Below are 13,658 nucleotides of genomic sequence, written 5' to 3'. Positions count from 1 at the left end.
CTTCTTCAATTACCATACATGAGCAAATCGACCACTTCACTGGTATTAATGGTACAAATAACTCTACAGCTATGGTTTCTCTCCCCACTCAATCATCATTACCAGACTCACAGAAAACAACTCAATCAGGAGATTCACAACTGGCTGAAAAATCAACTCAACGACTTCAATTGCCCTTCATGACCAAATTGACAACGTCAACACGACAGGCATTAGTCTACAGGATACCACATCATTCAGAATCTATCAGAGTAATGCAAAAACACAATCACAATCACAATTTCCCGTTGGTAAAGGACACAACTCAAGCTCCCACAGATGGAGTGCGATCATCTCAAACTATTCCAGTCTTCCCAGAAAAGCTCATTACGATGTTCACTCCAAATCCAAAACCTTCAGAAAAACATATTCATACCACATCAGTCATGAGACATGGAATTCGGACATCAAGAACACAGGAAAATCCATCCTGGATTTCAACGAAATGGTCCAAGATCCAACCCACTGAAACAGAAGAGTCTCAATCAGACTCGATAAATCAAGAACCTACAGTAGATTCAATACCAAAGGAAAATTACACCATTAAAGATCTGCTAACCGAGACGGAAAAACCAACGCAAAGCTTGAGTGGGCGCAAACCAAGTACAACAACTCAAATAGCTACAACTAGAATGGTTTCAGAAAACCCCAAAACATTTATTTTACCAACACACAAATCAGCTAATACCGCAATAGAACATGACACGAAAACTCGGAGAGATATTTTTGGATTACTCTTCACTTTTGGGTGCCTCATGTTGCTGATAATAGTAATCTTGCTTCGGGTAATATGGAGAAAATGGCAAGCTCGGCACTGCGGGAGCAACATGTGGGTAGCTGGTCCTCCCCTCCTGTGGGGAACATATCATTCAGTCTTGCAGAACAGCAGTTCACACACTGCAATACAGATGAGGAAAGAGTACAGCAAAAAGACAAAGCAGGAAAATAGTGATGTTTTTGAGACTATCGCCCTTAAGCAACAACCCAAAGACCTTGTATAAACACGGCGATGTCACAACCCAGAGCACGCTCTAATACTTGACATGACAGCATTTTTAGCTAAACAAATTCTGAATTAACAAATTCTAAAGACTCCTCAGCGAGTCACAAAGTTCCAGACAACATGTTTGTATCTTGCATATGCAAACACTTAACTTTACATGAACAAATGAGTGTTAATATATTATATACGTCGAGATTGTGTGATTGTATTTTTAATTGTTTTAATAAAAAAACATTTATAAACCTGTGTTTTAAGTAATATTATTATGATTCGCTAAAACAAAGAACTTGTTGAAAAATGTTTATTTACTTTATAATATTCAAGATTTTTATTCGTCACATACACAATTATACAGAGTATAACCAGCAGTGAAATGTAAGTCAGGTCCGTTCCAAGGACAGTGCAATTGTATAGAATACAAATATTAAGAAAAAGAAAAGTAGAAAAAAAAAAAAGAATAAAATAAAATAAAAGATAAAAAAATATAAATATAAATGTGCAGGTCAGTATGTTGTTGACATAAATAGTAATATGAATGAATGATGCATTTATATAGCACTTTGTGTATTGCTGTACACCCAAAGCGCTTTACAATCATGTGGGGGTCTCTCCTCAACCACCACCAGCGTGCAGCATCCACTTGGATGATGCGACGGCAGCCACAGTACAACGGCACCAGTGCGCTCACCACACACCAGCTACAGGTGGAGAGGAGAGAGAGTCAATAATATAACAGGAATGTGCAAAAGAATGTGCAAAAAATTTGTACAGGGTATTTAAATAGCAGCAATATGAGGTAGAAAAAATTATGAATAGCTTACAGATATATTGATATTTACATGGAGTCAAGTGATGTTATGACACAGAGTTAGAGTTTAGGAGCCTGATGGCCTGGGGGAAGAAGGTCCTCCTAAGTCTCTCAGTTTTTGCCATCAGGCTACGGAAGCGCTTACCAGATGGAAGCAAAGTGAATAGACGGTTAACAGGGTGATTTGAGTCCTTGATGATTTTGACAGCTCTATTTTTGCAGCGTTTGAGGTAAATGTCCTGCAGAGAGGGGAGAGCAGACCCTGAGATGCGCTCAGCTAAGCGCACAACTCTCTGTAGAGCTTTGCAGTCCTGATTGGAGCTGTTTCCATACCACACAGTCAATACACTTTCTATGGTCCCTGAATAGAAAGTTTTCAGGATTGCTGGTGAGACCCTGAATTTCCTCAGCTCTCGCAGATGGTACAGTCTTTGCCTGGCTTTCTTAACCTGTGTTTGGATGTACGTAGTCCAAGTCAGGTTCTCGGGAGATGTTTACACTGAGGTACTTGAAGCTACTCACCCTCTCCACAGGGGTCCCACTGATCATAAGAGGAGTGTAGGGCTGCTGCTGTCTCTTCCTAAAGTTCATGATCAGCTCTTTAGTTTTGCTCACATTCAGAGAGAGACAGTTGTCCTGGCACCATGATGTGAGTCTCTCTACCTCATCCAAGTATGCGGTCTCATCATTGTTGGAGATGAGGCCTAGAACTACAGTATCATCAGCAAATTTGATGATAGATGTGGAGCTGTGAGAGAACACGCAGTCATGCGTGTAGAGAGAGTAGAGCAGGGGACTCAGGACACAGCCCTGTGGGGCTCCTACGTTCAGGGTGATAGATTTTGAGGTGAACTGGCCAACTTTCACCACTTGAGGTCTGCCGGTGAGGAAGTCTTGAATCCAGTCACAGAGTGAGGAGTTTAGGCCAAGGTCTGTGAGTTTAGATGCCAGCTTGAAGGGGACTATAGTGTTGAAAGCTGAGCTATAATCAATGAATAGCAGCATAATTCCCATTGTTGCTGTCCAAGTGTGTGAGGGAAGAGTGGAGGACGTGAGACATGGCATCGTCCGTAGATCTGTTTGGGCGATAGGCAAACTGAAGAGGGTCCAAAGTATCAGGTATGGAGGAGCAAATGTGGCTCTTTACAAGTCTCTAAAAAACCTTCATGACTATAGAAGTGAGGGCAACTGGGTGATAGTCATTCAGGCAAGAGGGTTTATTGTTCTTAGGCAAAGGGATTATGACAGATTTTTGAAATGAGGTAGGAACCACGGAGGTAGCAAGGGACTCATTAAAGATAGAAGTGAACAAACCAGCGAGCTGATCGGCGCAGGACCTCAGAACATGGCCGGTTATCCCATCAGGTCCGGCTGCTTTCCTGACGTTCACTTTCTTTAGCGCCCTCCGAACCTCATCCTCTGACACGGTGATTACAGGATCATCGCTGCTCTGCCTGTTGCTTCCTGATGCGCTGGTCGGCAGAGACGCGCCACCGCCGTTGCAATCGAAGTGGCCAGCAACGGTTCTGCTCACACCTCCGCGGAGGATTTGTTTCCGAAGGCACAGATGGTCCTCAGTCCCTGCCACATCCGCCGAGAGTCATTGAGCTGGAAATGAGACTCAATTCTCTCTCTGTATCTGTGTTTGGCGGCTCTTACTGCGCGTCGGAGAGCATAGCACGATGCTTTGTACTCGCTCATATTCCCGGTCAGAAGAGCCTCATTGTAAGCGGCAGTGCGTGTGTTAACCACAGCACGGATTGTTCTGTCCACCCACGGTTTCTGATTTGAGAATGTCCTTATCGTTATTGTTTCTGTAGCTTGCTCGGTTAGCGTGTTTACAAAGCTTAATGCTACATCCGTGAACTCGCTGACGTCAGAAGAACTCGCCTGGAACATGTCCCAGTCGACGTCATCAAGAGCCGACTGTAGCATAGCTTCTGAGTGGGGGGACCAGCGCGTCACTACTCTCTGCACCGGAGGATCCTGAACGAGCCTTTTTTTATATTCCGCTTTGAGGAAAATGGCGGCATGGTCCGATTTGCCAAAAGCCGGTAGTGAGCGGGCTTTGTAGGCATTCTTGAACTGAGTGTAGCAATGATCCAATGTATTTGGTCCTCTAGTTGGACAGGATACATGTTGATGAAAGTTTGGCATGACCTGCCTGAGGTTGGCTTTGTTAAAGTCCCCCGCGATGATAAAGGCAGCGTCAGGATGTTTGTTAATGTAGCCGCTGAGCACATCGTGAAGCTTAGACAAAGCCAAGCCGGTGTCCGCCTGTGGTGGAATGTACACAGCAGTAACAATGATCGATGAAAACTCCCAGATAAAATGGGCGGCAAATAATGGAAAGATGTTCCAGATGAGGCGAGCAGGAACGCGACAGAATGGAGATATTCCTGGGATCACACCATTTCTTGTTAATCATGAAACACACACCTCCACCCCTGGATTTACCGGCCTCTGCAGTTTTGTCTGTCCGAAAAACAGAGAAGTTATCACTTGGCATTACAGCAGTGTCCGGGACCGAGGACGAAAGCCACGTTTCGGACAAACAAAGGATGTTACAGTCCCTAATGTCCCGTTGGAAACTAATCCTGGCTCTAAGATCGCCCATCTTATTCTCCAAGGATTGGACATTTGCGAGCAGAATGCTCGGAAGAGGAGGACTGTGAGCCTTTTTCCGGAGTCTCTCGAATCCCAGCGCCTTTCCCGCGGTGTTTCTTGATCCTTCGCCTCAGGGGGTTATTGTTTATCTCCGCGTTCCGAAGAATCTCCAGAGGCCATGCTGGATTCGTGGCTAAAGTGTCCTGGAACAGGTTAGTGTAGCGGTTTCCAATGTCCAAAAGTGTTTCTTTGTTATAGGTGATCAGTGCCGACGAGAGATGTGTAAAAAGAGGAAGTAAAAAAGTAAATAAAAACAATCTTAGCAGAGCGACCTGGACGGCGTCCGAACACAGGGGCGCCATCTTGATATACAATTCAATATACAAATTTAATATACAATGAAAAGTAGATGTGATAAAAATAGTATATGTCATGTGAGTATACGAGTATATGTCATGTGAGTATATGTCAAAGAGTATATGTAATGTGGCAATGACCATCTTCTCTAACCAAAGACCTCCAGCTGACTTTCCCTTTTGCCACTAAAACACATGCCACAGAATCATTCGAAATTTGTGTTTGATGAACAGATCAATGAACTAAGGGAAGAAACTAGACAGCACATGTAAAATAAAAGCTGAGTGCAGATGGATTTAGCTAAATTGTCCGACTATGCCATTTCTGCTTGACACACACAATATAAAGCATCATACACATACACACACACACACACACACACAGAGCAAAGCGACATTAGTAGGCAGAGGATGTGTCATTACTGGGCAGCAATAGCAGGCTCTGAAAGAATGAAGCGATTGAGGAAGAAAGAGGGAGAGGAGGAGAGAGAAATGGAGAGTGGCACTGAAAAGGTTCTGTACCAGCGCTCTTTTGTTCAAAATACACACGCACACACACCTACCCCAGGCAAGGACACAATGGTGAGGAACTTTAAATCAGTTATCAAAAAAGCGTGCTAGGAATGATTCTACACTAAGAATTAAGAACTGCTTCATTAGCGTTTTAATTTAAACACTGACTTTTACAGTATGTGCTGATTGTGTGGGAAAATCTAAGAGGAACTGATTAAAACAGTACGGTATGACAGTATGGTACTCTTACTGATAGACAACAGCATAATCAGAATAACAAAATTCATAAAATTAAGACTTTACTGAAATTGCCAGAAAAATTCCGCAATAAGAAATTGTTAATTTTAGAATTTTTCCCAGTTGGACTTAGTATTTTTCATCAGACTCCATCCCAGTAATTTAAAACTCAGACAAAACATGCTCAGGCCTGAATTACAGGTTAAGTGTTGCTTAATGACTGAAGAAAAAATGAAAACAGGAAGGAGAGGGAAGGGGAGAGAGCAGAAAAGAAAGCACAGGAAAAGGATGCTGAATGAGGGAATCCTAAAGAGGAAACAGAGATGTCAGCACTTCCTCTCTCTCTTTCTTGTACCAGGGCTTAGACTCTACTACATCTCCCCTCCCTGCCTCTCTCTCTCCTCTGCTATCATAGTGATCCCAGGAAGGGACCTGCACAGAGAAAGACAGGACTTGGATTTTACTGCAGCATAAAACAAGAATAGCATAAAAAAAATAAGAGATCAGAGCTGTGTTAATCTGAAGATCAAGCAGAAATAAAGAGGTGAAGGATGAAAAGAAACTGAAAGACAGAAAGAGGACAGGAAAACCGAGCACAGAGTGATGACAAGGAGAAGGTAAGTAATTCACAATGCAGCAAGGTTAGCCTAACGAAGGATTAGACTCACAATCACACATTTTCAGGTTGTGTGGCATGATGTGAACAAGCTTTTATACACATTATATATAAATGCAGTTTTTTTTCTAAGCACGTGCTTAGAGAGACAAGCAGAACTAGGTGCAGGCAGATCTGCAGAGCCACTGCATGAAGACCTTCACATCTCTGCTGTACGTTTACATGTGTAACACTGATTGTCAATCTCAGAATTTATGCCAATGCTTTGACTAGCCTCACAGCTGCAAACAAATGAGGCAGAACACATGCAATACACAGAAAAATAAATTTTTGCCATCATTACCAAAGATTACTATCAACACTTACTATAATCAGTCTGACAACTGCCACTCACTATATCAGACCAACCTTTTTAATCATTTTAATCATTACTATATTCACATTCACTGAAGTTCAGACTCATAGTGATTAGGTGGCATCAGACACACAATAATGAGATTCACTGAGGCCAGACACTTTTATCCTCATTATAAATAAGACAAAAGTTGCATTACTCAAAATAGTCAAACTCATTTGCCATCACTTATTACCAAATTTATATACTCAATCCGTCAGTATAAATCACACACAAATAGCATAAATCAATAAACGAATCATCTCTCACACTAATCTTACTTACTGTCGTAAGCCAGTCACTCAATATAATCAGATTCAATACAGTTCAGACTGACTGTCATTACTTGCTATACAACGCACTGTTATCAGACTCATTTTCATTATAATCAGATTTCTACACTTACTATAATCAGACCCAAATAGCACTAATGAATAAACTTATCATCACTCACATGAATCTGGCTTTCTGTCATCAGACCCAATCACTCGTTATAATAAGATTCACGTTCAGACTGATTGTCATTACTTACTATACAACACGCTATTATCAGATTCATTTTCATGTGCATTATAATCAGATGTCTATCACCTACTATAATCAGACACAAATAACATTAATATAGTCATTGTCATCACACAGTTCATGTAATCAGACTGTAATCTTTAAACTTTCTGTAATCAGACTCAATATATTCAACAGACTCACTTAAAAAAATTAAATAAATCAGTCATGGACATTAGTACTATACTATAAACACAAACAACTTTTGATGCATCCGGCATATAAAGTAAAGTAAAGTCGTGACGTATTGTCAAGTATGGTGACCCATACTCGAAATTGGTGCTCTGCATTTAACCCATCCAAGTGCACACACACAGCAGTGAGTAGTGAACAAATGCACACACACACACACACACCGTGAACACACACCCGGAGCAGTGGGCAGCCATGCTGCGGCGCCCGGGGAGCAGTTGGGGGTTCGGTGCCTTGCTCAAGGGCACCTCAGTCGTGGTATTGAGGTATAGCATGAAACAAACAAACAATCATTCAGCAAAAATAAAAATCTCTTCTAACTGTCTACAGGAACACAATGAAGATGTCCATGTGTGCAGCGATGTCCTGCCTGCTCTTGCTGTGGCTGACGTGCACTTACGTACATGCAGAATGTCCCAGTGTTTGCTCCTGTAGCGAGAGTCATCGGACAGTTGACTGTTCCTGGAGGGGGGTTAGGTATCTGCCGGTGGGCCTGCAGCGAAACATTCAATCCCTCAACCTGACCCACAACCGGCTATCTGACCTGGACCACCACCTAAGCTCTTTCACACATCTGCGCATCTTGGACATCTCCTACAACCGTCTGCTTCACTTCCCAGCCTCGCTGCCACGGGCACTGTGGGAAATCAACATCTCAGGAAACCGTCTACGTGTACTTAACAAGGATGACACGGCGTACCAGTGGAACCTCAGAGTTCTGGACTTGTCCGTCAATAAGCTGGAGCGTGTGGTGTTCATCAACAACACGCTCCCCAATCTGAAGGCTCTCAATCTTAGTCATAACAAGTTTTGGACGGTACCTACCAACATGCCCCAAAGCCTGGAGGTGGTGGATCTATCCCACAACACTCTGGTCCAAATCCTGCTGGGGTCCCTGAATCGGCTACACAGGCTGACTCGGCTCTACCTGCACACAAACCGCTTCACCACGGTCAGGGAAGGGGCATTTGAGCATCTGCAAAATCTGAAGCTCATCACTCTAGGGGACAATCCCTGGGCTTGTGAAGAAACTGCCAATATCAGCCACCTGTTGGCGTGGACCAAACATACTTCCGCCCGAGTGTTGGGCTGCCCCTGCCACACCTGGCACACCTGCGGAGAGGCTCACCTGTCCGGGACAGGGAGCTGGCACTTTGGCCCCTACACGCTGTCCCCATATGTCTTTGGAACCGAGGAGCCAAGCCATCCATATGTACAAGCAGTCACCACACACTTCTGGTCGGGGACGTCACTCCTAAACACCAGGGATGACCAGACAGGATCTAGAAGCACCAAGGAACAGGAGTCTTTCAGAAATGGCCTTCTCTTTACCTCAGATTCAGATGCTTCCCATACTACTACTCATTCAACTACAGAAGACCCAGTCACAACAGGCGACTTCGTCACCACCATCTCCACCACCCGTAGAACCACCACTCTCCGTACGCGGAGTGTGAAGAGACCCAAACAGAACCTCAACCGAAACACAAGCTCAGGATGCAGTGTGGGTTCACTCTACACATCAGTCTTCTGTACACTGCTCCTGATAGGCATGACGCAATGGCTCTGAGGGCCACTCGGTCCTTCGATCAAACTATAAATTCAAGTTAACAAATGGATAACATGCTCAGCATTTTCAAATAATGTTTATGTTTAACATATTATGAAAACATTAAATGGACTTAAACTTCCAAAGCAGAACAGTCTCAATGTACCGATGTAGTGGAGCAACAAGCAGGATTACTGGACATACAGGTTCACATGAAATGGGTGTAGAAGCATTTCATATGTTAATCAGATTAACTTCTGACAATCCATCCTGTTTTAAAAATTATAAATTAAATGCATGATTCTGTTAATACTTCTGCAATAATAAAAACATGAACAAAAAGCATTCTTTTTTAATCAAAATGCTGCACTGTTCAATAAAAACGGACTTTTTTTAATAAAACAATTATAAAATCAATATAATAAAATATAATGATTTTTATCAGATTACATAGCTACTTTATGATGCGATTCAATAAATAAATATGCTTTCTGTCCACATAAGTACAGTGGCCAGTAGTGCACAACACAACGAAATTAGCACAACAAAACAGAAACAAGCCGAAATGCAACGAAATTAACAACACAGTGGAAACAAGCTGCAATGAAATTAGCACAACGAAAACTAGCCACAATGCAACGAAATTAGCACAATACAACAGAAAGAAGCTGTGATGCAAAGGAATTAGCACAACACAGCGAAATTAGCACAAAACAATGAAATAAGTCCAGTGCGTTGTGTTATGGAGATTTCGTTGTGTTGTGCACTACTGGGCCACCGTACATAAGGGTACAACTATAGCATTTACTATCATGGCTTAATCACTGATGGTAACCAGCCAAACCTTCACCACTTGGCTACAACATATTACTTGTCCATCCATAGTCAAAACAAATTCCATTTGAATGTCATTAAAAAAAAAGAAAAAAAAAGAAAAAAAAAGTAATACATCAGTCACTAAAATGACCAGAAAACCATGTTCCAAAAACAAGTGACAAACATTACACTTGATTCAAGATGGTCTACTAGCACCTTCAGCTCCCAAACAGCTGGCAATCCATCTTCACAACTACCTTAACCACAAAAACGTAAAATGTTGCTTTAAACCTGAAGTTAACAGGATTTTCCAGCTAGGAAAGCAGGGTTTACTTTTCCAAGCATCATGCTTGTATCATCATGGTTGACTCTTCTGACAGAACACAAAACATTTATTACTAATGGCAGTGATAAACTGTTAAGTCAAGTTACCCAGCTATGTAGGAATATAAACTTTACAATAAGACCTAACTATATTTGGTAATCTTTTGTCGTAAACACAGCAACTCAAGCCAGTCTTCCAATTGTCACCATGATACCTCATGAAAAGCAAACAAACAATTTGTTAAACAAAAGGGAATCTTGTCAGCATGATCTTTCCATCATTGACCCTCCTTTTTGAAGAATCATGTGACTTCTTCCACTGGTGTCATTATTAAAAGCGTCAGCATGCATTTAGAGACACTGCACATCACCGCTCGCAGAGATAACACATCAGCATTATTTACGTGGAGCACCTCTGGTGAGTACCCAGGGAAAGTTTACAGTTCTAAATGATTTCTTTACTGATGCAAAGTGTTCACATAATAATATTAAATTCAAAATTATACTCAACCTCTACAAACATAAATTAATCTGTAAAAAAAAAACCTGCTGTGTTAAACATCATTATGGAGCTAGTAAAAAAAAAAGAAGTGCTTATACTTCTATACTGATATGATTTTTTGTGTTATGTTCTTCTCAGATCAGAGAAATGGCTCTAAGAGTGGACATCTGCGTGGTTCTGCTTGTTGTGATGTTCGGCTGTACGCAGGCCCTTAGTTCAACCACTACTACTAACAGCACCTTCAATGCCACCACTACCAAAACTCCGAATGGGAACGGCGCTAACCAGATTTCGAACAGCGGCAGTTCAACCACCACCTCTACCAGCCTGATTGGGACTATGAGCAAGACCACATCATCCAGCTCCAATAACAACATAAACCAGAATGTTAAACCCCCTGCCAATGCCCTCACTGGCAGTTCCTCCGGTTCCTCCGTGACTAGCAGCTTCAAACTTCTGCTGCTTGTGTTCATGACTTTGAGCTTTCTCCAGATGATACAGTGACCATCAGCCTCCCTTGTGCTTTGAAGGCAGACAGTAATGTAAGATTCTTTGTAGACGTAATAGTCTTTCTAAAATGCTATCAAACTTTCGTAGACGTTACACAGCTTGTAGCAAACAGCTTTTTGCTTGACATTAGCGAAAAATATTTCAAATGTGTAAAATTTTGGTACTATTCGCAACCACTGTTAAACAGTCATCAGTTGTTGTTTTTTTTTATTTATTGCTGGAAAATGCTGTAATATCTTTATAATTTAATCAACAAAGGTAAATCTATGCATCTGTAAGCTGTTGTTAGTTAACTGATTGTTTTCAGAAGCAATAAAACTTTGAACAAAAGAACAATGTGTGCCTTTGTAATACTTTTGCAAGCATCGGTCAGGTATCCTGAAGTCTTACCTGCGAGTTACATAGTAAAACACAGGGTTTCCGTTCTTTGAAGTTCCAGCCTGGTAAAAGATGTTAAGAGTCTTCAATGCTTTAAACTCTTCTTTCTCATGCACCTGGTGTCTAAAGAAAATTAAAAACAGTTATGAACTGCAAAGTAAAAGTGGGGCTTCTGCTTAAAATAAGAATAAAATTGATAGAAAAATAAAAATAATTCAAACTGTCAAGAAGTCTTTTCTCTGTTACAAGAATGTTTAGATTTTTTTTAAATGGAAAAGTAGACAAAAATACCATGCATAGTGGGAAACTATAATAAAATAGACGGTGCAGCCTTTTCTACCTTGTCATAAACTCCTCAAATTTGGAGCTGGTGAGATTCAGGCTGGACCAATGAGTATCTGCAACAGGTTTGTGCTCTGGGGGACCCAGGTAAGCAAGCAGGGTGGCCATCTTATCAAAGGGCCTCCTTCCAACTGCTTTATGATCCCTGAAGTTTGGAAAAATATTCTCTCATTAACAGAAACTTCACTTAGGATTTGAGAATCATCAAAAAATATATGTTTACATCACAATATTTTTCTGTAGGATGAATATAAAGGATGACAAAAATGTACAATCCAATCAGTCAAAGTGATGGATGATAATAATGTTTACAACTAAACTACTGTCCCTTAAAGATAGTGTTTTGCCAATACAATCAGATCAGAGAGAAACAAGTTGAGAAGGGAAAGTAAAAAACGCAAATCTGTTCCCAACCAAACAGAGATTTAAATGAGCAGAATCTAAGAAGAATCTAATCCCAAGAACAGCCTAAACTGCATTTGCATTTCCAATAACAGTCTGATACTGACCACATGAGCTGGATGATAACACAAGTCTTTCACAGACCTGCTCACCTGTTACTAGACAAATACTGGCCAATTTTCTCTTGGTTGTTCCACAGCAGCCTGTGCAGGGCCAAAACATTGCCATCACTAATGAAGGACAGGCTGTGGTTGAGAGAGTCGCTTGCCGGGCAGTCAGAGGCAATGTCCAGGAAAAATCTAGAAGAAAACCCAAAGTTTAAACTAGCTGATGGCGGGATCTAAATCCTGAAGATCGTGAATCGCTTTCTTACTTTCTGGCAGCATCAAAATTACTCTTCACAAAGTCATTAAACGGCCTCATGTGTTCCTCTTTTGTGAACAAAACATGGTTGGCAATACTTTGCAGGATCTGTGGACAGATGACAAATGAAATATGAGTCGGCATAAAGCAGAAAACTCCAAATCTTTCCATTTTGTCTACAACTTTATTGTAGACTGATGTCTTTCATAATATATTGTCTTTCATCATGCTTCCATTTTAGCAATAAAACACTCAAGGCCATGCATTAGTGATTTTACAACAAGAATTGGTTTAAGGCATTATTGCTACAATTATAGTGGCTTATTAATTAAATAAACCCTGCTAGATGGTTGATCTATTAGCGTTCCAGATCATGGACCTGGTTTTGACCCTGGAAGACCTTTCTGGACCAGCAATGAAGCAGCAAAAACCAACTTGGCCAACATAAGATGGTTTATCAGCACATAGGACTTTTATAAAATAAGTATTAATCTCATCCCTATGCCAAAAACTCTCACCTTTGACATGAGTTTAAGGCCCCTTTCTATCCTGGGTGGAGGCTTTTTGTCGAGAATCCCAGCCTCATATGGAGAAACTATAGCCGGGTTCACGAAACGCAGAAACATGGCACTACCTACAGCTCCAATACTGTTCTGTGGGAAACGCTGGCTAACCACCTGAAACAAAAACACAGAAATACACAGGAGCGTGAAAGAAGGATTTTATGGCTGAGGTAACATGATGCTATTTCATTAGGACAGTTCCAAATTCAGAATCAAAATTCATAATAACATTAATATATCTGAACATTTTCAGGTCAGATCATGCTAAATTCAGATTTATTGGAGTTATAATTGATCATAGGACGATATCTGTTGAGTAACTGGATAACATGAGATTCTGTGAGGGAACTATCTGAATGAAATGGCACCAGAGGCTTTAGAGTTAAAGTGTAGAAAGCAGTTTGAAGCCGTTAAACAGTCCAATGATGGCGGAGGTCTTCACCAGTGACCTTTAAAAGTGTTAGAGAAGAAAAAAGGGAACAGCAAAGCATTTAAAATAGCACTACAGAGAAATGCATTTTACTCAGAATAAACATTTCAGGTTGTACAGTCAAGCGTAAAATCATTCTGGCATTCAAAA

General features: G+C 41.2%; 3 protein-coding genes across 3 annotated transcripts in view; 2 read left to right on the top strand and 1 right to left on the bottom strand.

Annotated features, from left to right (window-relative positions):
• LOC306865436 (neurofibromin-like) overlaps nucleotides 1-13,658 on the bottom strand; it is a 53,578-nt gene that overhangs the window by 18,701 nt on the left and 21,219 nt on the right. Inside the window, exons 31-35 of the mRNA XM_079410031.1 lie at nucleotides 13,034-13,192; nucleotides 12,526-12,623; nucleotides 12,305-12,451; nucleotides 11,749-11,895; nucleotides 11,421-11,531 (exon numbers count right to left, since the gene is read on the bottom strand). Coding sequence (XP_079266157.1) covers nucleotides 11,421-11,531; nucleotides 11,749-11,895; nucleotides 12,305-12,451; nucleotides 12,526-12,623; nucleotides 13,034-13,192 — 662 coding nt within the window. The remainder of the gene's footprint in view (nucleotides 1-11,420; nucleotides 11,532-11,748; nucleotides 11,896-12,304; nucleotides 12,452-12,525; nucleotides 12,624-13,033; nucleotides 13,193-13,658) is intronic.
• On the top strand, nucleotides 5,922-9,287 carry LOC306865434 (oligodendrocyte-myelin glycoprotein-like). The gene is made up of 2 exons (XM_079410029.1): nucleotides 5,922-6,180; nucleotides 7,660-9,287. Exons 1-2 carry the CDS (start codon nucleotides 6,167-6,169, stop codon nucleotides 8,897-8,899), a joined length of 1,254 nt encoding a protein of 417 aa, XP_079266155.1. The 5' UTR covers nucleotides 5,922-6,166; the 3' UTR covers nucleotides 8,900-9,287.
• LOC306865435 (uncharacterized protein) lies at nucleotides 10,381-11,353 on the top strand. The gene is made up of 2 exons (XM_079410030.1): nucleotides 10,381-10,436; nucleotides 10,659-11,353. The coding sequence occupies exon 2, from the start codon at nucleotides 10,668-10,670 to the stop codon at nucleotides 11,022-11,024; it is 357 nt and encodes a 118-aa protein (XP_079266156.1). The 5' UTR covers nucleotides 10,381-10,436; nucleotides 10,659-10,667; the 3' UTR covers nucleotides 11,025-11,353.

Source organism: Barbus barbus (genome assembly GCF_936440315.1).
Source record: "Barbus barbus genome assembly, chromosome: 47".
Lineage (NCBI taxonomy): Eukaryota > Metazoa > Chordata > Actinopteri > Cypriniformes > Cyprinidae > Barbus > Barbus barbus.
Note: the sequence above shows the minus strand (reverse complement) of the source record. Positions and strands in the feature narration are given on the sequence as shown.

Bases quoted from the DNA above. Each gene is read 5' to 3' on its own strand.
- LOC306865435 (XM_079410030.1), top strand. From the start codon at position 10,668: ATGGCTCTAAGAGTGGACATCTGCGTGGTTCTGCTTGTTGTGATGTTC.